Genomic DNA, 14,957 nt, shown 5'->3' with positions numbered 1-14,957 from the left:
TGCACACTGCATTCACTTATTAAGGTGTTACTAAACCCACAACAGTACAATCAGTCTGTATATGCAGCGAAGCATGCTTGTTATACTCACTGTGGAACCTAAGGGGTTAATCATGTGTAAAAATGCTGTTTGATCCTGACTTATCTGATCCTCCCCTTCTTATTTATTTATTTCAGGTACTTGTATATCGCTGTCAATTTACGCAGCGCTTTTACATATATATTGTACATTCACATCAGTCCCTAACCCTCAAGGGGGGTACAATCTAAAGTCCCTAACTCACATTCATACATACACATACTAGGGACAATTTAGACAGGATCTAATTAACCTACAAGCATGTCTTTGGAGTGTGGGAGGAAACCGGAGTACCCAGAGGAAACCCACGCAGGCACAGGGAGAACATGCAAACTCCAGGCAGGTGGTGCCATGGTTTGGATTTGAAACGGTGACCCTAGTACTACCAGGCAGACGTGCTAACCACTTAGCCACTGTGCCGCCTTCTTCCAGTGCCCCCATCTTATCTCCTGATAAGACATACGGAGACACTCTGCACATGCTCAGTTTGGGAGAGTGCATGTGATCAGCACAGAGCCAATCAGCACTGTCCAGACAGAGGTCAGGGGTCCTGCATCCTCCTAGAGCAGAAATAAACTCCTCCTACAAGCTTTAACAAGTGCTCTGCTGGACACTGATAGAAGTCATAAGACTGCTCTAACTGCTGATGAGAAAAGGGATTTAGCAGTTTATATTTCCTAACATAATTGCATTTCCATGTTGTGTGTACTGTGGGAGACCAGATATAGTGAATGCAGGGTCCGGGGGACCAGATATAGTGAATGCAGGGTCCGGGCAGACCAGATATAGTGAATGCAAGGTCCGGGGAGACCAGATATAGTGAATGCCGGGTCCGGGGAGACCAGATATAGTGAATACCGGGTCCGGGGAGACCAGATATAGTGAATGCAGGGTCCGGGGAGAACAGATATAGTGAATGCGGGATCTGGGGAGACCAGATATAGTGAATTCAGGGTCCGGGGAGACCAGATATAGTGAATGCGGGGTCCGGGGAGACCGGATATAGGGAATGCGGGGTCCGGGGAGACCAGATATAGTGAATGCAGGGTCCAGGGGACCAGATATAGTGACTGCAGGGTCCGGGGAGACCAGATATAGTGAATACAGGGTTCGGGGAGAGCGGATATAGTGAATGCAGAGTCCTGGGAGACCAGATATAGTGAATGCAGGGTCCGGGGAGACCAGATATAGTGAATGCAAGGTCCGGGAGACCAGATACAGTTGCAAGAAAAAGTATGTGAACCCCTTGGGATTACGTGGAGTTTTGCATGAATTGGGCATAAAATGTGCTCTGAACGTCATCTAAGTTACAACAATAGAAGAACACAGTCTGCTGAACATAATACTACACAAACATTAGATGTTGCCATGGATTAATTGCACATAACATGTAAACATTCACAGTGCAGGGAGGAAAAAGTATGTGAGGCCCTAGCTTAATGACTTCTCCCAGAGCTAATTGGAGCCAGGAGTGAGCCAACCTTGACTCCAATCAGTGTGATGATATTGGATGTGTTGCTGACAGCTGTCCTGCCCTTAAAAAACACACACCTGTTTTGGGTTTACTGGTTTCAAGAAGCACTGTCTGATGTGAACCATGCCTCGCAGAAAAGAGCTCTCAGAAGACCTACCATCAAGAATTGTTGACTTGCATCAAGCTGGAAAGGATTACAAAAGTATCTCCAAAAGCCTTGATGTTCATGTGTCCACGGTAAGACAGACTGTCTACAAATGGAGAAAGTTTAGCACTGTTGCTACTCTCCCTAGGCATGGTCGTCCTGTAAAAATGACTGCAAGAGCACAGCGCAGAATGCTGCATGAGGTAAAGAAGAATCCCAGAGTGTCAGCTAAAGACCTACAGAAATCTCTGGCACATGCTAACATTTTTGTTGACACATCTACAATAAGGAAAAAATTAAACAAGAATGGAGTACATGGGAGGACACAACGGAGGAAGCCATTGCTGTCCAAAACGAATATTGCAGCACGTTTGAAGTTTGCAAAAGAGCACCTGGATGTTCCACAGCACTACTGGCAAAATATACTGTGGACAGATGAAACCAAGATTGAGTTGTTTGGGAAGAACACACAACACTATGTGTGGAGAAAAAATGGCACAGCACACCAACATCAAAACCTCATCCCCACTGTAAAACATGGCGGAGGCAGCATCATGGTTTGGGGCTGCTTTGCTGCCTCAGGGCCTGGACGGATTGTTGTCATTGATGGGAAAATGAATTCCAGAGTTTATCAAGACATTTTGCAGGAAAACATACGACCATCTGTCCGCCAACTGAAGCTCCGCAGAGGATGGGTGATGCAACAGGACAATGACCCAAACCATACAAGTCATTCAACAAAACAATGGCTGCAACAGCACAGAATACGCCTTGTGGAGTGGCCCAGTCAGAGTCCTGACCTCAACCCAATTGAAATGCTGTGGCATGACCTTAAGAGAGCGATTCACACCAGACATCCCAAGAATATTGCTACACTGAAACAGTTTTGTGAAGAGGAGTGGTCCAAAATGACTCCAGATCGTTGTGCAGGTCTGATCTGCAATTACAGGAAATGTTTGGTTGAGGTTATTGCTGCCAAAGGAGGGTCAACCAGTTATTAAGTCCAAAGGTTCACATACTTTTTCCTCCCTGCACTGTGAATGTTTACATGTTATGTGCAATTAAACCATGGCAACATCTAATGTTTGTGTAGTATTATGTTCAGCAGACTGTGTTCTTCTATTGTTGTGACTTAGATGACGTTCAGAGCACATTTTATGCCCAATTCATGCAAAACTCCACGTAATCCCAAGGGGTTCACATACTTTTTCTTGCAACTGTATAGTGAATGCCGGGTCCGGGGAGACCAGATATAGTGAATACCGGGTCCGGGGAGACCAGATATAGTGAATGCAGGGTCCGGGGAGACCAGATATAGTGAATGCGGGATCTGGGGAGACCAGATATAGTGAATTCAGGGTCCGGGGAGACCAGATATAGTGAATGCGGGGTCCGGGGAGACCGGATATAGGGAATGCGGGGTCCGGGGAGATCAGATATAGTGAATGCAGGGTCCAGGGAGATCAGATAGTGAATGCAGGGTCCTGGGAGACCGGATATAGTGAATGCAGGGTCCAGGGAGATCAGATAGTGAATGCAGGGTCCTGGGAGACCGGATATAGTGAATGCAGGGTCCGGGGAGATCAGATAGTGAATGCAGGGTCCGGGGAGACCGGATATAGTGAATGCAGGGTCCGGGGAGATCAGATAGTGAATGCAGGGTCCGGGGAGACCGGATATAGTAAATGCAGGGTCCGGGGAGACCAGATATAGTGAATGCAGGGTCCTGGGAGACCTGATATAGTGAATGCAGGGTCCGGGGAGACCAGATATAGTGAATGCAGGGTCCGGGGAGACCGGATATAGTGAATGCAGGGTCCGGGGAGACCGGATATAGTGAATGCAGTGTCCGGGGAGACCAGATATAGTGAATACAGGGTCTGGGGAGACCGGACATAGTGAATGCAGGGTCTGGGGAGACCAGATATAGTGAATGCAGGGTCCGGGGAGACCAGATATAGTGAATGCAGGGTCCGGGGAGACCGGACATAGTGAATGCAGGGTCCGTGGAGATCGGATATAGTAAATGCAGGGTCCTGGGAGATCGGATATAGTAAATGCAGGGTCCTGGGAGACCGGATATAGTGAATGCAGGGTCCTGGGAGACCGGATATAGTGAATGCAGGGTCCAGGGAGACCAGATATAGTGAATGCAGGGTCCAGGGAGACCGGACATAGTGAATGCGGGGTCCGTGGAGATCGGACATAGTAAATGCGGGGTCCGGGGAGACCAGATATAGTGAATGCAGGGTCCTGGGAGACCGGATATAGTGAATGCAGGGTCCGGGGAGACCAGATATAGTGAATGCAGGGTCTGGGGAGACCAGATATAGTGAATGCAGGGTCCGGGGAGACTGGATATAGTGAATGCAGGGTCCGGGGAGACTGGATATAGTGAATGCAGGGTCCGGGGAGACCGGATATAGTGAATGCGGGGTCCAGGGAGATCAGATATAGTGAATGCAGGGTCCGGGGAGATCAGATATAGTGAATGCAGGGTCCGGGGGTACCAGATATAGTGAATGCAGGGTCCGGGGGTACCAGATATAGTGAATGCAGGGTCCGGGGGTACCAGATATAGTGAATGCAGGGTCCGGGGAGACCAGATATAGTGAATGCAGGGTCCGGGGAGACCAGATATAGTGAATGCGGGGTCCGGGGAGACCAGATATAGTGAATGCGGGGTCCGGGGAGACCAGATATAGTGAATGCAGGGTCCGGGGAGACCAGATATAGTGAATGCAGGGTCCGGGGAGACCAGATATAGTGAATGCAGGGTCCACGGAGACCAGATATAGTGAATGCAGGGTCCGGGGAGACCGGATATAGTGAATGCAGGGTCCGGGGAGACCAGATATAGTGAATGCTGGGTCCAGGGAGACCGGATATAGTGAATGCAGGGTCCGGGGAGAGCAGATATAGTGAATGCAGGGTCCAGGGAGACCGGATATAGTGAATGCAGGGTCCGGGGAGAGCAGATATAGTGAATGCAGGGTCCAGGGACACCGGATATAGTGAATGCAGGGTCCGGGGAGACTGGATATAGTGAATGCAGGGTCCGGGGAGACCGGATATAGTGAATGCGGGGTCCAGGGAGATCAGATATAGTGAATGCAGGGTCCGGGGAGATCAGATATAGTGAATGCAGGGTCCGGGGGTACCAGATATAGTGAATGCAGGGTCCGGGGGTACCAGATATAGTGAATGCAGGGTCCGGGGGTACCAGATATAGTGAATGCAGGGTCCGGGGAGACCAGATATAGTGAATGCAGGGTCCGGGGAGACCAGATATAGTGAATGCGGGGTCCGGGGAGACCAGATATAGTGAATGCGGGGTCCGGGGAGACCAGATATAGTGAATGCAGGGTCCGGGGAGACCAGATATAGTGAATGCAGGGTCCGGGGAGACCAGATATAGTGAATGCAGGGTCCACGGAGACCAGATATAGTGAATGCAGGGTCCGGGGAGACCGGATATAGTGAATGCAGGGTCCGGGGAGACCAGATATAGTGAATGCTGGGTCCAGGGAGACCGGATATAGTGAATGCAGGGTCCGGGGAGAGCAGATATAGTGAATGCAGGGTCCAGGGAGACCGGATATAGTGAATGCAGGGTCCGGGGAGAGCAGATATAGTGAATGCAGGGTCCAGGGACACCGGATATAGTGAATGCAGGGTCCGGGGTTTAGTAACACTTTAACTAAGATCAAATGTTTTATTCGCAGGTGGGGCTGTGTGTCAATCTTAGAAACTTGCACTGGTTTGATGAAGCCGACCCTGATTCCTTTTTTCCTCGTTGCTACAGACTGGGGGCTGAAGATGAGAAGAGGACTTTCATTGGTAAGGCCTTTTATCACCTGTAAGACTTTGTTTACACGGGAAAAACAAGGAGGTTATATACATGTGGATGCAGTGCTACAAAACACCTCTCCCATATGTGATATGTGATGGGTATGCAAAACAATTATAAACTTTAAAATTAACCCACAAAAACAAAACAAATAAAGATAAAAATCCACATGGTGTTAAAATTACCAAAATATATGTACTATTAAATCCTCCCTCCTGCTACCAATGTTTCACCATCCTCAGAACATATCTATTCAGTGTAAATCCAACCAAATATCATTAGTCATGCGACAACAAACAGTTAATAAACACAATTTTGTGTGGTACTACGACACACCTCCCCCATTACAATATATGACATTATAAAAGTCTTATATGGTTTTAATTAAAAGTCCAATAAAGTGCTTGCTAGTGACACGTTTGTTATGTTGATCTGTTTTTGGGGGCTTATTTTATAGCTTAGAATTTTTGCATACCCATCATATATCACATATGGGGGAGGTGTTTTGTAGCACATCCATGTGTACATAACTTTGATTGGTTGTATCTCTTTTTGGATATGATTGAGGTGCTGGCAGCCACATGTTAGGAGTTTGTACACCATAGCGCTGGACCTATTGCTATTTATCAATAAAAGGGGTGCCCAAATTCCATTCTCTATGCCCTTTGAGCGCCCCTTCCACTTCTCCATGTCGAAAGGATGGATCTCAGCAATTCTTAGTAGAGTGTTACATTTTGCTGTCTTCAATGTTACCTGTAATATGTGGACAGAGAGAGAAGTCCCTTAAATATCATGTCTACCCTATTAAAGTGTTACTAAACCCACAACAGTAAAATCAGTCTGTATATGCAATAAAGCATGATTGTTATACTCACTGTGGAGCCTAAGGGGTTAATCCTCCGCAATGATTACAAAGGATGTTTGCTCCTGTGTTCTCTGATCCTCCCCTTCTTCTACTGTCCCCAATCCATCTGCTGATAGTACAGAGCCTTGGGGGCAAGCTGCACATGCTCAGTTTGGTGAGTTTTATTTTCTCTGGGAGAGTGCATGTGATTAGCACAGGGCCAGTCAGCACTGTCCAGACAGAGGGATAGGGGTCAGGCAGCCTCATAGGACAATCAGGGGAGAATTAAAACTCTTCCTACAAGCTTTAACCAGTGCTCAGCAGGACACTGATAGAAGTCACAAGACTGCTCTAACTACTGATGAGAAAAGGTATTTAGCAGTTTATATTTATTAAAATAATTGCATTTCTATGTTGTGTGTACTGTGGGAGACCAGATATAGTGAATGCAGGGTCCGGGGAGACCAGATATAGTGAATGCAGGTTCCGGGGAGACCAGATATTGTGAATGTAGGGTCCTGGGAGACCAGATATAGTGAATACAGGGTCCAGGGAGACCAGATATAGTGAATGCAGGCACTGGGGAGACCAGATATAGTGAATGCAGGGTCCGGGGAGACCAGATATAGTGAATGTAGGGTCCTGGGAGACCAGATATAGTGAATGCAGGGTCCGGGGACAACAGATATAGTGAATGCAGGGTCCGGGAAGACCAGATATAGTGAATGCAGGGTCTGGGGAAACCAGATATAGTGAATGCAGGTTCCGGGGAGACCAGATATAGTGAATGTAGGGTCCTGGGAGACCAGATATAGTGAATGCAGGGTCCGGGGAGACCAGATATAGTAAATGCAGGGTCCGGGGAGCGGATCTAGTAAATGCAGGGTCCGGGGAGAGCGGATCTAGTGAATGCGGGGTCCGGGGAGACCAGATATAGTGAATGCAGGGTCCGGGGAGATCAGATATAGTGAATGCAGGGTCTGGGGAGACCGGATATAGTGAATGCAGGGTCCTGGGAGACCAGATATAGTGAATGCAGGGTCCGGGGAGACCAGATATAGTGAATGCAGGTTCCAGGGAGACCAGATATAGTGAATGCAGGGTCCGGGGAGTCCAGATAAAGTGAATGCAGGTCCTGGGTTTAGTAACACTTTAAGAGAGTGATAGAAAGCCAGGTGGAATATTTCCTCAAGCCACACAAGTGTTGAGGGGTTCTTGAGTCCAGCATAAGGTCTAGCTGCTGTGATATCCATTGTCCTCTGGGATGGACACCATCAGTCAGTAAACTCTGAGACAAACCCTAAATGGGTGACCATCAAGGCCCCTTATGTATAGTCCTTCTTTCTTCTTCAGCTGTCACTCTGTTTGGTCCAAAGTCAGGATCTGTAGACGTAATGGTCTGTTCTACAGCACAATACTACAGTATATGGGAAATATTTATGTGTAAGATTTTATAACTACCAAATTACAAATAAAATGATTATAAAATCACAACACATTCTTTATAAAATTTCACTTTGCACAATAAATATATCCATTTCCGTGGGAATTTTAACCTTTAGAAGATTTCTGGCTGACGGCTGCTCGGAGTATTCTCAAGAGAGTGTCGGGAAGAAGAAGCATTTCGGCTACAGATACAGAGTTCATCGCATTGACCCCGGAGAATGCAACTAATCCAAAGAATGAACAAGGTAAAAACAGATCCCGACATGTTGGCATTTGACTGATGTAAAACGTACCTGTCACCAGATAAATAAAAACAGAAGAACATATAAAAATAAAGAGGATGGTGGCCAAAAACAAGTGTTTTTCCGTACATTGCCTGAGAATAGACGTGTTTATCTCGAGTATGGGAACTGCTGGGCCTGTTTTGAAAATATTGGTTCCTGGTGTCATTGAAGGGTCTCATTTATCCAGGCCATGGTATAACTAGTAGTAGTCACATTGCACCTGAATTGTTCTGTAATGTTGAAGACATTTGTAGCTTCTACAAGCCACTTCTTCAGTTCTACCGGATGTTAGGAAGATAACCCAGCATCCATATGCCCAGACATATTAATCCACTTAACAAAATCAAAACAGGACGCACTCTCTTCATGCATTGACGTAGTAGACCACGAATTTAATATAAAGCATAAAAATGCATACTCACAAACCAATGGGGGATAAAAACAGACAAGAAGTGTCCATAATAACAGTCCAAAGTGACGATAAATCCTTAGTGAGGTAAGCTAACGCATTTCAGGAGATGAACTCCCCTCATCAGAGCCAGTTACCATGAAATGTGTAGATGTTGATTGTCCAAGAACAGGATGGGAGGTGAGAAAAGATGTGATACTTAACTAGAACTTGGTGGTACCACTTTCCCATCTCCGATCCAGTTCTTGGACAATCAACATCTACACATTTCTTGGTAATTGGATTAAGGTGTCTGTGCTACTGATGTAGGTTTAAATGTTGGGGTATCTTCCTGATAACCATTGGAGCTGAAGAAGTGGCTTGTAGACGCTACGAAATGTCTTGAACATTGAAGTTCAGCTGAATATGACTTACTGCTACTAGTTGTAGTTCCCTGGCTGTACCTGGCTCTAATACCGTTGAGTCACTGACCTGCTGTATAATGTTGGAATTCCTTATCTCTACACTTGTTACAGATCAGTGATTCAGAAAGTATTAAAATGGTTGTAAACCTCAGACATGAACTATGAACAAAGCATATCCCTCTATAGTGTGTACTTGTCTCAAGCCAGAGCACTAAGTGTCATTTCTGTCTGCTGCTTTGTTTTTCTGCTATTAGCCTGAATCACTTCTGACAAGTTTTCCTGACACCAAGAGAAAAATGATGACAGGGGAGGGACCTTCAGTTGACAGCCTCAGCTCTGTTCCTTTGAGTTGTCTGGAGGGTTGTGACTTTTCCGTACCAATCAGCTCTCAGAGCTCTCCTCACTGAGCTCTGCAGAGTGTAACTTCAGCTCTCCACCCCCTTTTTTATTTTTTTTTACTCAGGCTTTAAAAAAAACTGGACTTTGAACTGAAACAGAGAAGAGAAGACTGCAGATAACCAGATACAACGTATGTAGTAGGATTTGTTTCATCTCTGTGTATCACCTGAGGCCAGTCACTTCATTGGGTACATGGAAGGGTTTACAACAGCGGTTCTCAACCGGGGGGTCGAGCGACCATTTCACAGGGGTTGCCTAAGACCATCGGAAAACACATATTTCCGATGGTCTTAGGAACCTAGACACCGCTCCTGTCTCAGGCGATCTGTGGGCGGGATGATATGCTGCCCCTGTAACCTGGCCACACCTCCGGGATCACTCAACAGCTCCGCCTCCTCGCCGCTGATTGGCCACCGGAACTGTAGCTCAGGAGAGGCACACAGGCGGCCAATCGCCGGCGAGGAGGTGGAGCTTGGAGAGGAGGAGCCGAGCGGCAGCGCGCGGAGATCGAAGAAGATCAAGGGAGCTGCAGGAGCGAGTGAAGAGAGAGGCCAGAGAAGGAAGACAGCTGACAGGTAAGTGCAAATTTTGCTGCTGCAGCCAGGTATGCAGGCTGTAGATGGGAGAGGGAGAGAGCGAGCCCAGGCTGGAGCAGGAGTCAGCAAGGTAAGTATCATTGGTGTCAGTGGGAGGGATAGTGCCCCATCATTTGTGTCACTAATACCAACGATGGGGCACTATTCCTCCCCCCACTGACACCAACGATGGGGCACTATTCCTCCCCCACTGACACCAACGATGGGGCACTATTCCTCCCACTGACACCAACGATGGGGCACTATTCCTCCCACTGACACCAACGATGGGGCACAATTCCTCCCACTGATACCAATGATGGGGCACTATTCCTCCCACTGACACCAATGATGGGGCACTATTCCTCCCACTGACACCAATGATGAGGCACTATTCCTCCCAATGACACCCACAATGGGGCACTATTCCTCCCACTGACACCCACAATGGGGCACTATTCCTGCCACTGACACCCACAATGGGGCACTATTCCTCCCACTGACACCAATGATGGGGCACTATTCCTCCCACTGACACCAATGATGGGGCACTATTCCTCCCACTGACACCAATGATGGGGCACTATTCCTCCCACTGATACCAATGATGGGGCACTATTCCTCCCACTGACACCAATGATGGGGCACTATTCCTCCCACTGAAACCAATGATGAGGCACTATTCCTCCCAATGACACCCACAATGGGGCACTATTCCTCCCACTGACACCCACAATGGGGCACTATTCCTCCCACTGACACCCACAATGGGGCACTATTCCTCCCACTGACACCCACGATGGGGTACTATTCCTCCCACTGACACCAATGATTGGGCACTATTCCTCCCACTGACGCCAATGATTGGGCACTATTCCTCCCACTGATGCCAATGATTGTACACTATTCCTCCCACTGATGCCAATGATTGTACACTATTCCTCCCACTGATGCCAATGATTGTACACTATTCCTCCCACTGACGCCAATGATGGGGCACTATTCCTCCCACTGACGCCAATGATTGGGCACTATTCCTCCCACTGACGCCAATGATTGTGCACTATTCCTCCCACTGATGCCAATGATGGGGCACTATTCCTCCCACTGACACCAATGATGGGGCACTATTCCTCCCACTGACACCAATGATGGGGCACTATTCCTCCCACTGACACCAATGATGGGGCACTATTCCTCCCACTGACACCAATGATGGGGCACTATTCCTCCCACTGACACCAATGATGGGGCACTATTCCTCCCACTGACACCAATGATGGAGCACTATTCCTCCCACTGATACCAATGATGGGGCACTATTCCTCCCACTGATACCAATGATGGGGCACTATTCCACCCACTGATACCAATGATGGGGCACTATTCCACCCACTTATACCAACGATGGGACACTATTCCTCCCACTGACACCAACGATGGGGCACTATTCATCCCACTGATACCATTGATGGGACACTATTCATCCGACTGACATCAGTGATGGGGCGCTAGTCCTCCCACTGCAAAATTACAGTTATGAAGTAGCAACGAAAATAATTTTATGGTTGGGGGTCACCACAACATGAGGAACTGTATTAAGGGGTCGCGGCATTAGAAAGGTTGAGAACCACTGGTTTACAACCACTTTAAAGATAAAGTATCAACAAAACAACTATTCTCAAGGAGATAGTCAACAAAGGGAGCCCCCATACTTTTCTCCTAACAAGGTCACTTTAGATTCACTTGCAGTTCAAACTCACAATTGACCTAAACACTGCATATTTCTATTATGTTGCCATTCTGAATAAGGTAATTGAATTGTACTATAAACCATGTGATGACCCAAGTGGGACTTGAACCCACAATCTCCAGCTCTGGAGGCTGATGCCTTCTCCCAGGGGCGTATATACCACAAGGCAAACAAGGCATTTGCCTGGGGCAGCATTTTTCAGGGGGGCAGCACTGTCCCCTGGAAGAAGGGACTGAAGAAGGGACACATGCGGCATGGGGATCAGGTGGGATCTGAGAGAGGCTGCGGGCTGGTTGACAGTATATGCAAAGCCCAACTCTCATTCTCAAGGATGTCCAGAGCTGTGAAGGCGAGCGTCTTTCTCTCTCTTGCCGGGTGGGGAAGGCGGTGTATGGGGGGCAATGGTAGTAGAAGGCTCTTTCAGGTGGGGGGGGGGGGGGGCAGGGGTGTTGTTGGTCAAGGTCTCAGGCTCTCTCCACCATGGTGGTGGGGAAGTGGTGTTGGTTGGTGTCAGGCTCTCTATACGGGGGGGGGGGGGGGGCGATTTTTGTGTTGCCTAGGGCAGTACAAAACCTACATACACCACTGCCTTCTCCATTAGGCCACTGGGCCCACTATAAGGAACCTATGTAACTCCGCAGTATCTTTCTGCAGTTTCTGTGGACCCCTTGACGTGCTATAGGTAAGCTAGGTCCATTGAGATTCTTACTATTAGGGAGATTGCTGAAAGATACCCTCTAAAAAAATTGGATCAAATGGAAAAAAAATGTCCTTTCGCCCATAGCAGCCAGAGAGGTTTCATCTCTTTTATCGTAGATAAGAAAATGAAAAGGGGAACTTGATTGGTTATTATCGTTCACACCACTGCCCAAGCTCTACTTGTATTTTTCTCTAATGAAGAAAGCATGAGCTCTGGAGGCTCTATTAGGCCACTGGGCCCACTATAAGGAACCTATGTAACTCCGCAGTATCTTTCTGCAGTTTCTGTGGACCCCATTGACGTGCTTTAGGTAAGCTAGGTCCATTGAGATTCATGCTATTAGGGAGATTGCTGAAAGATACCCTCTAGAAAATGAAAGAAGGAACTTGATTGGTTATTATCATTCACACCACTGGCCAAGCTCTACTTGTATTTTTCTTGTTTTCTTTTTGTCTGCAGATGCCAAAAGAACAAATAAACATGGAGGACGTGTGTCAGCTCAGGTGATCAGTACCGCCATCCAGGCCTGTGAGGCCTACCTGAATAGCCTGGAACACGATGACATTGATATGGAAACATGCTCAGCTTCCATCATGACAGATGCAGCGTGGGAAGAATTTCTGCGTCATTATTATCAGGTCATCCAGTAAGTGAACACCCAAGGAATCATTTATGATGTCATTTTTTTTTTTACATCCAAACATGATGTCATTTTTATATTATCGGACATCTGCCGTGAACTCAAAATTCCAGGCAGATATAAAAAAAACATTCAAAATAAAAATTATATTATTAATGAATAATAATATTTAGTGCTGCGCTCCCGTGCTAAATTAATTATATAAAAAAACTTGCAACAGTGATTATCAGTTCATAATCAAATTATATACTCAAAAACATATTAAAATAACAAAAACAATATAATATAATAGCCTTGATGCAAACAATTTGTGTGTTAAATGAACAGTCCTCTTGATAAATCCAAAAACTCGTGTCACCAAATGGGGAAAAACACCGATGAATATTAATATATATTGCGCTCACCTCCAATTTTTGCCTAATATATAAATAGGCAAAAAAACACTTTTTGTCCTGACAGGACAGATGAAAACTACTCCTGCTCCAGATCTCTCACATAGGTGTCCATTTATGACACAGAGAATAGCTGCGATTCAACAGATCTCAGCTATTCTCTGGTCATTCACAGTTTATGACACTCAGGAGATCATGTCAGCCCTTCACTGGAGATCTGTGTTCTCCCTCCAGATTCTCCAGCCCAGAGCTGGAGAATCAGAGGGACCGAAAACTAAGCAGAGATAATTTACCTCTGTTTAGTAAACTGATCTTTTACTGTAATCTCGCGAGATTATAGTAAAATGAGCCGTTTTCCAGAGTTTGTAGACCATTCTCCAGCGTTTGGAGACCGTTCTCCCTTCGTTCGGAGAACTGCTTCATAAACTGCATTCACAGGAGAACTGCGTTCTCCGAGAATGCCGGAGAACTGAACAGCGATCTATTACCGCTGGTTCGTAAACGGACACCTCAGCTGGTTGCACGTTGTTGTATGCTAATGATCCACCTGGTGTCTCTCCACAATGCTGCTTAATAAGATGGATATGGAAGGATTCCTCACTCGCACCTCCAGGGCTCTATTTGTCTCTATATCCCCTCCAGAATATTCTGATCACTGGAGCTGGGTGTAAGGTGCCACCATAGCATGACTTCTGTAGTACTGAAATGGAGCTGAGTAACTTCACCAAAAAAAACATATCACTTGATTTTTATAAAAAAAACATTGTTTAATTCTGGGAGGTATTCATTAATAATTTAATAAATTTTTTAAAATGCAACTAGTGTAACAACCTGAATATGACTTGGTAGCGGCGTCTTGCGGTCCTTGTTCAAACCTAGAGGTAGGAGTAGCCGTAGGAACACTTCAGGTGTGCTGCATGCAAATATACTAAAAGGGAACAAGATGAGAGGAAGAGCGAGCAGAAGGATGATCTCAACAGTCTGCTGCTATCTTTATCCAATCAGTGGGATAGGAGTAGAAAGAGGACATCACTGTATTTCTGAACTGTAAGTGGCATATTCACCTGGGTGTGATGTATGATGGGGCTGTGTCAATCTTTGGACTGGACAGACAGATAATAAAAATGCATCAGAGGGGAAGAGCAGGTTAAAGTGTTTCTTGACTAAATAAAGTTGTTTAGGAGATGAAGGTTTGCAGTATGTTGTCTTGCCTCGTAGAATATGCTAGCAGAACGAGGTAACAAGCCCCAATGTTGGGTCATGACTGGAATGTGTAGCTTGGGGGGATGGGTGAATGGACTCATGGAACCAGAAATACCTACCGTAACATTATAATAGTACAGTATGTTCTGGCTGTTAAATAATCACTTCCTATCTTATTTTAGTGAAGGAGCTGTGATAGACCAATCGTCCTCCTATGTGGACCAGTGTGATCATGTTTTAAGACAATTGGCAGACGTGAACCCACAGCTGGACATTGAAGGTGACAGAAACATCTGGATTGTTAAACCGGGTGCCAAATCCAGAGGTAGAGGTGAGAGAACAAGAATCACATGGCCTTATG

At 46.4% G+C, this 14,957-nt stretch overlaps 1 protein-coding gene across 1 annotated transcript in view; it reads left to right on the top strand.

Annotated features, from left to right (window-relative positions):
- LOC149458601 (tubulin tyrosine ligase 3-like) overlaps positions 1–14,957 on the top strand; it is a 61,268-nt gene that overhangs the window by 34,261 nt on the left and 12,050 nt on the right. Inside the window, exons 9-12 of the mRNA XM_089682079.1 lie at positions 5,423–5,537; positions 7,954–8,082; positions 12,821–13,007; positions 14,779–14,927. Coding sequence (XP_089538205.1) covers positions 5,423–5,537; positions 7,954–8,082; positions 12,821–13,007; positions 14,779–14,927 — 580 coding nt within the window. The remainder of the gene's footprint in view (positions 1–5,422; positions 5,538–7,953; positions 8,083–12,820; positions 13,008–14,778; positions 14,928–14,957) is intronic.

Source organism: Staurois parvus, unplaced genomic scaffold (assembly GCF_062004578.1).
Source record: "Staurois parvus isolate SC_StPar_1 unplaced genomic scaffold, SC_StPar_1.0 ptg000283l, whole genome shotgun sequence".
Classification (NCBI taxonomy): Eukaryota; Metazoa; Chordata; class Amphibia; order Anura; family Ranidae; genus Staurois; species Staurois parvus.
The sequence above is the reverse complement of the archived record's forward strand: the minus strand, read 5'-3'. Positions and strand labels throughout refer to the sequence as shown.